The sequence below is a fragment of the Perca fluviatilis genome, chromosome 5 (assembly GCF_010015445.1).
Source record: "Perca fluviatilis chromosome 5, GENO_Pfluv_1.0, whole genome shotgun sequence".
NCBI classification, from domain to species: domain Eukaryota; kingdom Metazoa; phylum Chordata; class Actinopteri; order Perciformes; family Percidae; genus Perca; species Perca fluviatilis.
In genome coordinates this window covers 10,758,397-10,772,263 of record NC_053116.1, presented here as the reverse complement: position 1 = coordinate 10,772,263, position 13,867 = coordinate 10,758,397, and the positions used below count along the sequence as shown (strand labels likewise).

Below are 13,867 nucleotides of genomic sequence, written 5' to 3'. Positions count from 1 at the left end.
GGAATGATTGAGGTTTCTCTTGGCACAGCTACCAGAAGACCTACAACTTTCAGACACGTTGCTCACGTCACATTTACGTTGTCTCTCTCAGTTGGAGGCTGCGCAGTAAAGCAAGTGATCACCGGAAAAGTGCTTCTAATAGCCTTCACTGGTCTCCGTCCAGAGCAACGGGATCTGTTGATCCATTCTTATATACCGTCTATGGCTGTAGTCCATTGCCTCTGGGAAAAAAATCTTCCGATGACGCAAAAATCGTCATTTTCCATCATCGGAAGATTTTTTCCAGACCCCGATACAGAGATCTCTCGTTTCAGGGGTACATGAGGGAGGGAAGCACGGTCATTCAAAAATACTACCGTGTTTCTGCTGATACAAAGCTTAATGCTAAATGGGTGAAGTATCCCTTTAAGCATTAACATGGATTTTACCTGGTGTCTTTGGGGGAGAATGTGTTGTGGTGGTGGGTTTAGGTGAGGGTGTTATTCCTGCAAAAACATAAATCAGGACAATGTTACCGACATCAGAGATATGCTAATACCACAAAGATAGCTTTATTCACTTTGTGAAAACTAATTTTTCATTTGATGATCATAAATGACCTGTAACAGCAAACGAGACTAACAGTGAAAAATAACGCTAATTTAATATAGACCTAGTTTTTAATAATGTCCTTAACCGGGTCCGATTTTCCCCGCAAAGTAACAAAATGATTTACGGCAGGTAGACGGCGCTACAGAGCACACATTCTGACGGGTCACAGATTTCTTTGTAACACCGGAAAAGTCTGTGTTATTGTATCCAGCAATGTAAAGGGTAGCAGAAGATTTCTTTATACAGGCCTAATTGTATTTTAATTTTATTTTAGAAGTTATCTGTTGTAGTTATGGTTGATACTGGGGCAGGACCATCACAGAAAAGAAGGAAACTAAAAGAACTAAAAGCTAAAAGGGAATCGACAGACGAAGTGTGAAAACAGCTCGGTTGGGCTTTCAACAGATGGAGACAATTACGGGATTGTAAATGATTTAAAAAAAATGGTTTGTTTTGATGCGCTGGATTCAACCAATCATCGAACTTCCACCTCCCAATGAAACGAGTTCTAGCCAATCAGATGCAAAGTAGGGCGGGTCTTTGCCGAAATGTGAGCGTGCGGTGCCGAACAAGTGCCGGTGTGGTCTCCGTGGTAATGCGGCTAAAAAAAATGGAGGCAAGTTTATCAAACTTGGAGCATGTAGATACAGGAAGCATTAGTTGAGAAAGTAGTTAAAAGAAATGGCGGTGGGCATGAATAGAGGACCAGAGGAAAAGAGTGGAGACGGGAAGCCGTTCAGCACTTGGTGCCTCAAACTGAGGGAGCCGGGTGCTTGCTTCTGCAGCGCATGTTGAAGGAAGACACCGTACAACAGTAGCGGTAAGCCAGGGCTTGCTAGCTTGTCATTAGATGCTAGTCACAAAGCTCTGTCATACGAGTACGTTACCGGCAACGGCCGCTACCGCTGCGACTGTTCCTTTACTGACCGACCGTGATACAAACAATACGTTTGTGCGCGTTCATAGCGGAACATGATTTGTCATTAACAATGGCCACTGTTTAAAAGCTATCTGAAGCCCAAACTGCCTTGATAAAGCTGTCTGTTTGGAATCAGCATGGCAGGTATTTAAACATAACGGGAGTTTAGACGTCTAGCTATATGGAACGTTTTTAATAAATGTAGATGACAACTAATATATAAATTCGCTTTTTTGATGATGACTTGGCCAAAGTAGTAAAGTTTAGTTTTCACAATGACTCATTGTAGGATTATGATATTAGGGCAATATGTAAATCCACATTGACTCTTAATTTAACATATGGTTGAAAGAAGTAAAAATTTATCTTTTTTTTTCTTTTTTAGTTTTTAAAAATTATGACTTATTATTGTGTAATGTCAGAAGGACTTTTAACTGTTTTGCCAGTCAAATTAACTTTAATGAGTGCATATTGAAATATTACACTGTTGGTTGGCAAAAAATGCATCTCAAAATCAGATTGATGCTTTAAATATGGAATATTTAACATTTTCTTCCGGGGGAGCATGCCCTAGAGGGGTTATATCCTTCTCACCTTTTTCACCCCTGACCCGTTTTCATGCCTGGTTTATCACATAAGCCGTATATAGATCAAGATAAAATCCGATGAGACCGAACGTATTTCCTTTTAGTCAATATTCATGAAATTCAATTGAATTTTACTGTTTCCATAAGGAATTTTTCATTCGATATCACTTAATTAGGATAAAAACGTGTGGATGGAAACAGAGCTACTCTCTAGACCCCAATTTCCACTGGCTGCGTAACGTCTCCAGAACGGCGGCGGAGTCATTAGGTTTCCATTCAAGTCAATGTGTGTATTTCCACTGACTGCAGAACGGCTGCGTTCCGACTCCGGCACAGCTCCGGCGATCCACAGCCCTCTGGAGCAGATACGCAGAGCTTCTATTTTTGCCAGACGCCGGAGAGCTCCGCAGCAATTCAGCACATGGCAGATAGTGCGGGACAGGAAGTCGAGCACAGAAGCAAAATAAAACATCCGGTTAATTTTCTAAATAAAATACACCGTGCTCACGGCGGATCATATTTCCCTGCACTACACCTTGAAAACACAGCACAGAGCTGTTTCCCCTCTCCTCTTCTGGATGGAAACTATCTGTTGTTGGTTTTGTGGTTCTATTCTACGTGAATTTGCAAGAACTTGTGGGTCCTCGTGACTTGAGCTGTCAGTCATGGCCGCAGCCGTGCCGCAACAAATCCGGACCTGGTGGGTATTGACGGACGGCGGAGCACACAGCCGGCACGCAGCGGAGCCGGTCCGCAGACGTCCTGCATCAGGGGAAATCCAGAGCAAAGCCTTGGCCAATTAGGAAAAGTTAAATGTGTTTTTTGACCAGAAAAGAAATTTGAAATGCACATCCAACTATGAAAGATATTTCACACACAGAAGTATATGCAATGTTATGAGATTAATCACATGTAAAAATGTGATGGCTTGTGTGTTGACTTTTCTTTACAGACTTACACCAAGTAGTAATTTCAATTAATGACTTACTTTGACATGTTGGAAGTCCAGGTGACCACTGACTATCTATTCCACATGTCAGGCTGCATCCTCCTTCCATAACATACCCAGATTTGCACTCGTATGTCACCGTAGAATTGTATCCATGAGGGGGTCGAGAACCATCAACCTGTTCACCATTGGCTATATTAGGATCCTCACATCGAACCACTGCAGGAAGAGAACATTTTAAAATAGAAATTAATACAATTGTCCTAAATAACGTTTTTCAAAGTACGGGAGAGTGTTAGTCAAAGCTGAGTTTACACTGGGAAAATGTTGAGAAAAATTAAAAAAATTATAAAACACTTACGGACACATGTTGGAGCAGGACCAAATGTTCCATGTTCTGAACATGATATTGAAATTGATCCATTAAGTGTATAATCATTTTGACATTTGTACTGTACAACTTCTCTATAGTCATAGGATTCTTTGACTGGACTGAAAACACCATTCACTACCACAGGTGGCGGACCACAAGTCACCACTGCAAAATGAAAGTGACATCTATTAGAATGGAAATACACAGTTTTTATTTAGTCATGTGTCTTGTACTAACACACAGAGATGACCAACCTTCACATACAGGCAAGCTGTCCATCCACCCTTGGGCTCCACAAAGGATTTGACCTTTGTTGGGGACCATATAGAAGCTAATTAGGGAATTAAAAAACTTAACTTCAGACAACACATGTCAAGAAGAATCTGTGTAACCCTTTAATTCACATGATAACACTGACTGGTAAGCCCCACTGAACACCCACTTTGATTAGAATAATTTTTTTGATTTGGAAACATGATGGTTGCTGACATTTTAGAGGTAAATACATTTCTTACAATTACATTTTAAAAACATATTCTCTTAACATGAACCGTCCTAGTTATCTGTTTATTACTAACCCGGTGTTGCAAGTGACCACTAGTCTATCACCAAAGTGTGTCCCTTCAGGGTAATCGACATTTCCGTTGTCCACTTCTCCAGCAAAGCCACAGTCCCTCCCTGAAAAAAAGATAACCCTCATAAGGATTTAATCACACGCATATGTGGCATCCGGTCTAATGGCGATTTTCCATTACATGGTACCTGCTCGACTCGCCTCGACTCTACTCGCCTTTTTTGGTTTTCCATTATGAAAAAAAAGTCCCTGGGACCTGCCAACAGGTACTTTTTTAGTACCTGTTGGCATTCCGACATTCTGTGTGTGTGTCGCGTTAGGTCACGGCAGTTTCCTGCGGCGTCGCTATGACAACAACCAGCCACACTCGCCTCAGGCGGTACCAAAGAACTTCTAATATAGGAAGAAGTTCCACTCCCTCGTTACTTCCGGCTTCTGAACTGGTTGCAGTTCCACCAGAGTTCCATATAGGGGGCGCTCACAGGCCAGTGCAGAATGAATGGGACTCTATGGAGCTATACCCCTCAAAATCCACTTTTTCTCAGGATATCATTTTTTGTCTAGTAATTTGAATGTTGCATTCGAAAGGGGAGGCTAAGAAAATACACACTGCTGGGTGTTAGATTTTTTTAAAGTCGCTTTTTTGTTCTAAAAAGCCTTTTAAAATGTTAATGACGTCATACACATATACGGCCAGAGATACTGCTTTACGGCAAGCTCGGAGTCCCTTCCTTTTTTCTCTCGAGGCATCGACAACACAGCTGACAGGTTCGGCTCTCCCTGTTAATACACGTGCTAGAAAGAGGTTTGCTGATGTTTTAAAGACCACGCCGAAATATTTACTCTGATATTCAGGCTCTGCTTCGGATGCCGTCAAGCGGGATCTCCGATCGTAATCAGACCTTCACTGACCAATCAGCATTCATTAGCAGAATGCTAGCGTGTTATGGGCAACAACGACTCCCCCTGTAAGAACTCAAAAGGACATAAGTACTCGTTCATTCAACTTTCGACCTATAACCCATGTTGAACTTGCAAAAACTACAATCCAATCTCAGGTTTCTCAAAGACAATCGGGTGAAAGAGACACATTTAGCCGTCTAGCTCCATAGAGTCCCATTCATTTTGCACTGGACCGCGATCACCCCCAGTGGAACTCTGGTGGAACTGCAACCAAATTCGGTACAATGGGGCTGAATAGGGAGTGGAACGGCTTTCCGTAGACCGGCTTTGGCGGTACTTAACCTGCAATGGAAAAGGGAGGACGGGGCACCGCAGCCGAGTCGAGTAGAGTAGAGCTGATTCAACAGAATGGTTACTAGATATTATCAGTCACTCATCTATTCATCCAGCATTTATATGTTGGTAAGACGTCATTTCCCGGTTGGTCAAAGACCAGAGAATATTGCCACATTATTGCTGCTTTTACAAATTTGAATGTAAAAATAAAGTGTCATTATTCACTCTCGCATTTCAGCGTCAGAGGAGTCCAGGTGCCAGCAGTACAAGTACTGGATGGAGACCCTCCTGCAGTCACATAGCCAACATTGCAGGCAAAAGTCACTTGCTTCCCCTCTGGGAATGTTTGTAAAAGAATGTCATCGCCCTTCAAACCCATGTTGTCTCCTCCTGCAGGTTTGGAGCAGTCTTGAGCTACGATGAAAAATACAGAAAGAGAAAGAAGAACATTAGAAGTGAGGACAAGTAAGTAAACAGCTTGTGTATAATCACACATAGCCTATGTTACAAGCTTATCCACTCTGCCACTTAGACCTGAAGATCTTTGCCCGAACCCGACGGGACCCGACGGGCTCGGGCTTGCGCTTCGGGTTGCCATGGTAAATGAGCGGTCAGCTGATGCGTTTCGATTAGCGTGAAATTGGTCGGAGGCTGGTCTCTGGAGGACTTCATTAATTTCTTTGTTCTTCTCCGACACTCTAATGACTGCTGATAGACGGCCTTTTGTACAGTCGGGCTGTAAACGGGTTCGGGCTTTTAAAAAGCTGTCAATCAAAATGTACTTGTCGGGCTCGGGCCGAAGTCTGTCGGGCTCGGGCCTTTTCGGGCCGTACTTTTAAGGCCTGATTACAGCTCTACTGCCACTCACCTTGAGTTGTAATGACAAGACCAAGACTGCTCAGCAGTAGGAAGTAAGTGACAAACATGACGGAGTCTGCCAAGTCTGACTGAAGTCTGGGAGCTTTCTGGCAAAGAGAAACGCAAAGTTAAGCAAAACAGTCAGTGTTAACTTAGTTAATATTAAGGATGTCATGATTTTGATTTTAAATCGAAATCAACCGAAAGGGAGTTAAAAAAGCCACAGTTTGCAAGCTCTGCTATGTGGTGTACCACCATTGTTTACCATTGCACATTAGCCTAACAGCTAGCAGAGTTTCCTTATGCTTATAGCTTAAGCAGGATGAGTGATGAACGCCTCTCAAAATCTGACAAATCTTTTAAACTGACCTTAGTCGATCTGAAATGAAGACAGATTCAGCAACTGCATGGCCTATTCCTCGCTTAAAATATTTTCAGAAACACATTTCAGTGAACTATTTTCGTAAAATACGAGATCATCTTTTGAACAAGCTGCCATTACTATCGGCTGGAGAAGCCAGACCCACGTGACGCTTTGTCATTTCCGGTTTTAATTTTTTGTATTACGTCTCGCGCAAGTGCAGAACGTATGCTCGCCCATTATTTCCACCAACTGCGGAACGGCTGCGGAGCTCTCCGGTATCCGGCAGAAATAGAAGCACTGCGTATCTGCTCCAGACGGCTGCAGAGTGCTGGAGCTGGGACGGAGTCGGAATGCAGCTGTTGGTGGAAATCCGCCGTCAAGACGCCGTGGCTTCGGTGTGTTCCAAGGCACTTTATGGACCTTGGGGAACGGACTGATCAGTCCGACTTCCTTTTCTGCCGACGGCCAGCCGTCGGGTTGGTGTGTCAGGGCCATAACCATTGCCTAATCCTAGTGCCTTCCAGGCAGCGCTGCCTGGAAGACGACATTGGGGGCTTAAAACACCAAACGACGCTGTGAAGTGTCTGCCCTGAGCATTGTCGGTTTATTTTCTTTTTACTTTATTGACAAATTGTCAAGTTTCCAATTGACGATGAAGATATTTTATTGTTACATTATGTTCTTAATAAATGTTTAAAATTTGACAATGTAGTATGGTACATTGCGAATAAAGGTCAGATATTATATTGCATAAAAGTCTAGTCTAAAAATGGCATTGCAACCTGTGTTAAAAAAAAAAAAGAATGTAAAAATCGAGAATCAAATCGAACCATGACCTTAGAATCGAAAATGTAATCGAATCGAGAATTTGGAGAATCGTGACACGCCTAGTTGATACGGTTCATACTCGCGATGATTCCATTCAAGCAGAGCAACAAATATTCAGTCTCAAATAATGTATATATACTGGTTCAAATTCGATCTTTGTTAGTAAAATATGCTTAGTCTTGTCCTTAGCTGCCTAAGAAAACAACACGCCAAACCCCATTCAAACTATATCAATATTAACTAACTAGCGTGGAACTGTTTATGTGCCTAATCTTACCGAGCTATTTCACATCTTGTCTGTAGCGACAGGTTCGCCTGGTAAATTTGGCATATGTTTTACAAAGAGAAGTACAAATATTCCAATATCAGTAACATGTCAGCCCGTAAAACATCAATAAACAATAATGAGAACAATAAAAAATACAACAACGCTTCATGGCATATGTTGCTGCCTACAACTTCCTTCATTAAAACAGACTGTGGGCGGTAACGCATCACGGTTAAACTAACGGAACTTCCATTCATATATCTATACGCTACCGGTCAAAAGTTTGGTCACTTAGAAATTTCCATTCCACTCCATTATAGACAGAATACCAGCTGAGATCAGTTGCATTGTTTTTTTTAACCAGGGCAGCAGTTTTCAGATTACGTTATGTGTTTACATAATTGCAAAAGGGTTCTCCAATGTTTTCTCAGTTAGCCTTTTAAAATGATATCAGATTAGTAAACAGAATGTGCCTTTGGAACATTGGATGAATGGATGCTGATAATGGGCAATATAGATATTGCATTAAAGATCAGCCGAACAGTCGAGAACTGGTATTCTGCTGGTATTCTGTCAGTAATGGAGTGGAAAGGAAATTTCTAAGTGACCCTAAACTTTTGACCGGTAGTGTAGCTATATTAATAGATCTATAACGACAATGGGCCTCATTCACCAACCGTTCTTACGAAAAAATTTGTTCTTAAACCCTTCTTACGCACTTTTTACGAAGATTCTGACATTCACTAATGTTTCCCTATCTTGGATTTGTTCTTAGCTAAGAACAAAATCTACGAACACTCAAGAGCACTCTTACGCACATTTGAGTGATGACAAGTTGCTCCAAATAATTGGTTACTCCGTTTTATTTAATTCTACAGTCGTTTACAATGATAGTATTGTACTGTAATGTATTTCTGATCATTTGTTGAAAAAAAAATCATAGTATGCAAAGAAACTTTAACACTGCAATTTACATCAGCAATTAAACTGATTAAATCCTGCGTTATTTGGTGATTGATCGCGCTATTTATATGGCCAAAATGCAGTGGTGGAATGTAACAAAGTACAAATTCTTCGTTACTGTACTTAGGTAAATTTTTCACGTATCTGTACTTTACTTAAGTAGAATCAATAGTGCATACTTTTGACTTTTACTTTGTTACATTTGCAGCAATTATCTATACTTTCTACTCCACTACATTTCTACAACGTTTCGTTACATTTTCTGATCAGTTTTGCCCCCTGCCAAAATGTCTTCCTGACCGTCACACGTTTGTCTCACCAGTGAAGTTTGGTTGCCGTAGATATATATGGGGCACCGCCGTTCTTTCATCGGCTTCCAAGCCGGCTACGGTGCTCCAGAGCCCGGGCGCAGCTCCGCTGAACCTCGGTAATACAGCCTCCAGTAAAAGTGAAAATGAAAATGTTTGTTTTTTATTATTCCTGTTTTTAAATCATAGTTCTATTTAGTCATCTATTTCTCTTTCAGCTTAGACTTCTTGGGAAGGTGAAATTGTACCTACCCCAAAGTCAACTGGAAAAAGTTGTACATGCCCTGATTACAAATCGCCTGGACTACTGCAGCTCTTTATACTATGGCCTTGACCAGTCTTCTGTTCGCCGATTGCAATTAGTTCAAAATGCAGCTGCACGCCTGCTGACAGGGAAAAAGCGCTATGACCACATTACCCCAGTACTATGGTCTCTCCACTGGTTGCCTGTCGCTCTCAGAATCCATTTTAAGATTTTATTTGTTTTAAATCTTTAAATGGATTGGCACCTTCTTATTTAGCTGATATGTTGATTTTACATACCCCAGTCAGAGCACTTAGGTCAAATGACCAGCTTCTTTTGGACTGTCCTAGATCCAGACTGAAAACCAGAGGGGACAGAGCTTTTTCAGTTGCAAGTCCTAAGCTCTGGAATGCTCTCCCCCTCAATATTAAAGCAGCTAGCTCTATTGAGTCATTTAAATCACTTTTAAAAACTCATCTTTTTGAAATGGCTTTTAACACAAGCTGAGCTGTGACATTGTTAATATTGTTTGTAATCATGTTTACATATGTTTTAATTATTATTATTATTATTATTATTATTATTATTGTGTTTGGTTTATTATGTTTTCAGTGGGTTTTTATTTTTTTCTTCATGGCTAATTAGCATGTTTTTTATGTTGTTACCGTTATTAGTATCTGTACAGCACTTTGGGGCAGTAATGACCGCTTGTAAATGTGCTCTATAAATAAATTTGACCATGACCTTGACCTTCTCTCCACAGCGTCGTTTACTCCTCCGCCAGGCAGCATAAGATGCGTTCATATAGGGCTGGGCAATATGGAGAAAATCAAATATCACGATATTCTTGACCAAATACCTTGATGTCGATATTGCGACAATATTGTATGGTTGACTATTGGTGCTTTAACTAAATGTTATTTACACAATGAGATTTTTGATAAATAATCACCAGAAATGATTTAATGACTTAGTGGGTGAAGGCAAATAATAGAACAGCTAAAACAGTCTGGTAAGTTCAGAAAATGACATCACTTTACTGTAATGCAGCCTTTAAAACCAGGAAAAGACAACACTTAACATATTACGATATCCAAAATCTAAGACGATATCTAGTCTCATATCGAGATATCTGTGGACATCTTCTACTTTTACTAAAGTAAAAATGTCTCTGGTTATTTGTACTTTTGCTTAAGTAGGCTACTGACATTCAGTACTTCCTCCACCACTGCAATGTACAAGTCATCTGTGACTCCGACAACCATCTCTTGAACGCAGTCTCCTGCTTCCCAGGAGGTGCACAGGAAGGGTCATGTCCTTATATGGGAATTTGCGGGGCGTTTTCTTATGCTAATTAAGAACAACTGGCACGTGCTTTCAATTACGAAGACGTGGGATTCATCAATCCTAAGATCACACCTGCGAACAATTCTGCTGTTTGAGAACACGTGTGGTATCTTTAAGTAGCAATGATGTGATGATGTGTCTGAAGAGAAATTTGCTGACGCTGTCGTGATTGTATATAAAAATGTATCACATCACGTTTTCAGCACCAATTACAAGCCCTGCAGAGCCCAGAGAGTACACAGCCGATGGACACACTCTGTCTTGCTGCATCGAGAACAGGGTTATAAGGGATATGTTTAGATAACATAAACAGAGGTGAGTTGGTAAAGTAAAGGTCAGAGTCCATTTGAGGGGCTCCATCACTACACATAAAGTCATTGAACTCACTCAGCCACCAATCACAGCGCACCATACAGAACATCCTCTTCAAAAATCACGCCACTGAGAGGTAAATCATTAAACCTACTTCCCTAAAACAGTGCTCATGATGACTCCGCACATTTGAGCTTTATAACAGAATTTAAACTTAAAAGTTCTCAGATACCACACACGTCATGAATCCAACGTAAACTTTTCTTAGGAACTTACTTAAGAACATCTTTAAGAGAAAACTTAGGAAGATATTGGTGAATGAGGCCCAATACCAGTAGATACTCAGGGTGGGGAAATGCGTTAAATTGTGTTCAGCCGAGTGTTGAATTTAGCTCATTCTCAGTACATTATGAAATCCATGAAACCGCAACAGTTTCTGTTAACCCAGGTTTGGTTTAGCTAACATTAGCTATTAGCTATCAGTTAGCTAGCTAACGTAACATCAACAAATAATAATATATTGTTTTAGTCATAGGCACCGATACCGTGGGTGCTCGAAAATACTGATAGTGTTGACGAAGTGACCGAAGAGCTGGTTAATTAACCCGACTTGTGTCACTGAACCGGGAGACTCGAGTGCCATACGTCAATGAACAGACTAACTCCTGTTTTTTTCTTTTACTTCATTCGTGCCGTTGTGTGTAGCTGGTATTCTTCTGGTACTGTGTGTATAGTAATCTAGCTCATTAGCACCTCCACTGGAGTGGTGGAATCAACCAGGAAATGAGCTACCTAGATCGCGCACCAGGCTACTGAACGAGACCGAATGTAACCGTGCAACCGGCCGGCCCGCTCGAGTCTAATGTAACCAAGCGGTGTCTTGGTTCTCGGCAAGTTTGAGTTATTAACCAAGCCTTGTTTCTGGTGCATCTTAGATGATTGTGTTCATGGCAATTTACACATTATCGATGGGGAAGTACATTTTCTCTGAGCGATCCCAATTTGTTAACATTAACGATAAACCCACCCTAAAGTTAGCCATGGCGTTCCTCAAGGCTCAGTGCTTGGACCAATTCTATTTTCCTTATATATGCTTCCTCTAGGTAATATTATTAGGAAACACTCAATTAACTTTCACTGTTACGCAGACGACACCCAATTATATCTGTCAATTAAGCCTGACGAAAGTGGGCAGTTAGCTAAACTTCAAGCGTGTATTAAAGATATAAAATCCTGGACGACCCACAATTTCCTGATGTTAAACTCAAACAAAACTGAAGTTATTGTGATGGGAGCAAGGCACCTCCGAACTTCATTATCTAAAGATATAGCTACTCTGGATGGTATTGCCCTGGCCTCCAGCACTACTGTCAGAAATTTAGGAGTTATTTTTGATCAGGATATATCCTTCAACGCCCACTTAAAACAAACCTCAAGAAAAGCCTTTTTCCATCTTCGTAACATTGCCAAAATTAGGAATATCCTGTCTCAAAACGATGCTGAAAAACTAGTCCATGCATTCGTTTCTTCTAGACTAGACTACTGCAATTCCTTATTATCAGGTTGCTCAAATCTGTCTCGAGATAACTCTGTTATGATTTGATACTATAAATAAAATTGAACATACAAATACACGTCATGTTATCGTGGTAGTTATGTTAAGTTAAATGTTAGAGAAGTGAATGTTGCTACATGGTAGGTAGGCTGTCACGAGGAGACCGCGCACCAGGCTACTGAACGAGTCTTAATTTCCCACAAAGCTGATCGCAGTTACGCGTCAGTTAAACTTTTCATCTCCAATCCTATCTGTAGCCTATTTGTGAGAAGTGGCGCTGTCCTGAGTTGAAAGTCCACCTACTTTACAGCTTTATAGTTAATAGGTGTGTTCTCTGAAATGCAAACATTTTTTGACTACTTTTCTTTATTTTTTTAAGGGCGCGCGCCCGTGAGCACCCATGGAGGAAAACATAAATCGGCGCCTATGGTTTTAATCAAGTTCAAATGGTAACGCCGTTTTGTTTTCGGTTTGTTTCTGCGGTGTAACCGTTAGTTTGTTCAAGCATAGGAACAGTGTTTTGACTTACCCAACTAAATGCGAAGAGTCACTGGCTGCTGCTAATCCACAATGGTGAATGTGGGCTGTTCCTGACGGCAGCAGCTTCTTGTCGGAAACAGGTGTGGCCATATCGGTAATCAGTGATGCACCAACTTTACCACATTTTGTTAACCCTAACCATGGAAATTGAATATTGATGGGAAAAAACATGGATCACTTCACCTATAGAATAGAAGTCCAAAGTAGCATGAAATGAATATATTTAAGAAAAGTAGGCTATATATACCTTATAACTGAAGTAGTGTGCAGTAGGCTACTTGAGTAAATCTAGCCTACAAGTTAAATTGTTTAACTGCCAGGGACGGACTGGGACCAAAAATCGTCCCAGACAGGCCCACCACATAAAATCACAAATACCACCCGTCCTTGTGCTCCCCTGAATATGTATACCAACTCCTACTCCTTAAAACGCCATGTAATGAGTAAGCACAAATCGGTGAGAGTTGACAATAAATACTTCAAAAAAGCGCCATTTATTAATACAATAAAACAGTATACTCCCCATGAATCTTAAAACAAGCAATAGCATCCATCTGTTGTGTGCCTGTGTGTTTGAGGGAGAAAGAGAAGGGAGAGAGAAAAAATAGAAATGAAAAATTATTGCTCAGGTTACCACTGTTTTGCGGACAAAGTAGTGTTGAATAAATTGTAAACTTACCCAATCAAAAAGATGAAGGTGAACTCCTTAGATAAATCCTTTAAAAAAATCAGGAAAGTACACATTGTCTGTCTGTCTGTGTGTGTGTGTGTGTGTGTGTGTGTGTGTGTGTGTGTGTGTGTGTGTGTGTGTGTGTGTGTGTGTGTGTGTGTGTGTGTGTGTGTGTGTGTGTGTGTGTGTGTGTGAGAGAGGGATGGTAAAAGATTGATCAGTGATTGATAAAGTAGCAGTGTATAAACGTAACGATAAAGGTAACACTGAATTACTGTAAACTCACAGAGTAAAAAACGAAGGTGAACTCCAGTGTTTCCCACACATAGACTATTGTGTGGCGGTGCGCCTCACTATCCACACCGGCCGCCGCACATT

At 41.0% G+C, this 13,867-nt stretch overlaps 1 protein-coding gene across 1 annotated transcript in view; it reads right to left on the bottom strand.

The window, feature by feature from the left end:
* The window catches only part of LOC120558407 (complement component receptor 1-like protein), a 53,156-nt gene extending 39,289 nt beyond the window's left edge, over window positions 1-13,867 (bottom strand). The window contains exons 1-7 of the mRNA XM_039799395.1: window positions 13,776-13,867; window positions 6,101-6,197; window positions 5,458-5,646; window positions 3,998-4,097; window positions 3,674-3,750; window positions 3,408-3,584; window positions 3,086-3,265 (exon numbers count right to left, since the gene is read on the bottom strand). Of these exons, the coding sequence (XP_039655329.1) occupies window positions 3,086-3,265; window positions 3,408-3,584; window positions 3,674-3,750; window positions 3,998-4,097; window positions 5,458-5,646; window positions 6,101-6,158 (781 nt within the window). The 5' untranslated portion in view covers window positions 6,159-6,197; window positions 13,776-13,867. The remainder of the gene's footprint in view (window positions 1-3,085; window positions 3,266-3,407; window positions 3,585-3,673; window positions 3,751-3,997; window positions 4,098-5,457; window positions 5,647-6,100; window positions 6,198-13,775) is intronic.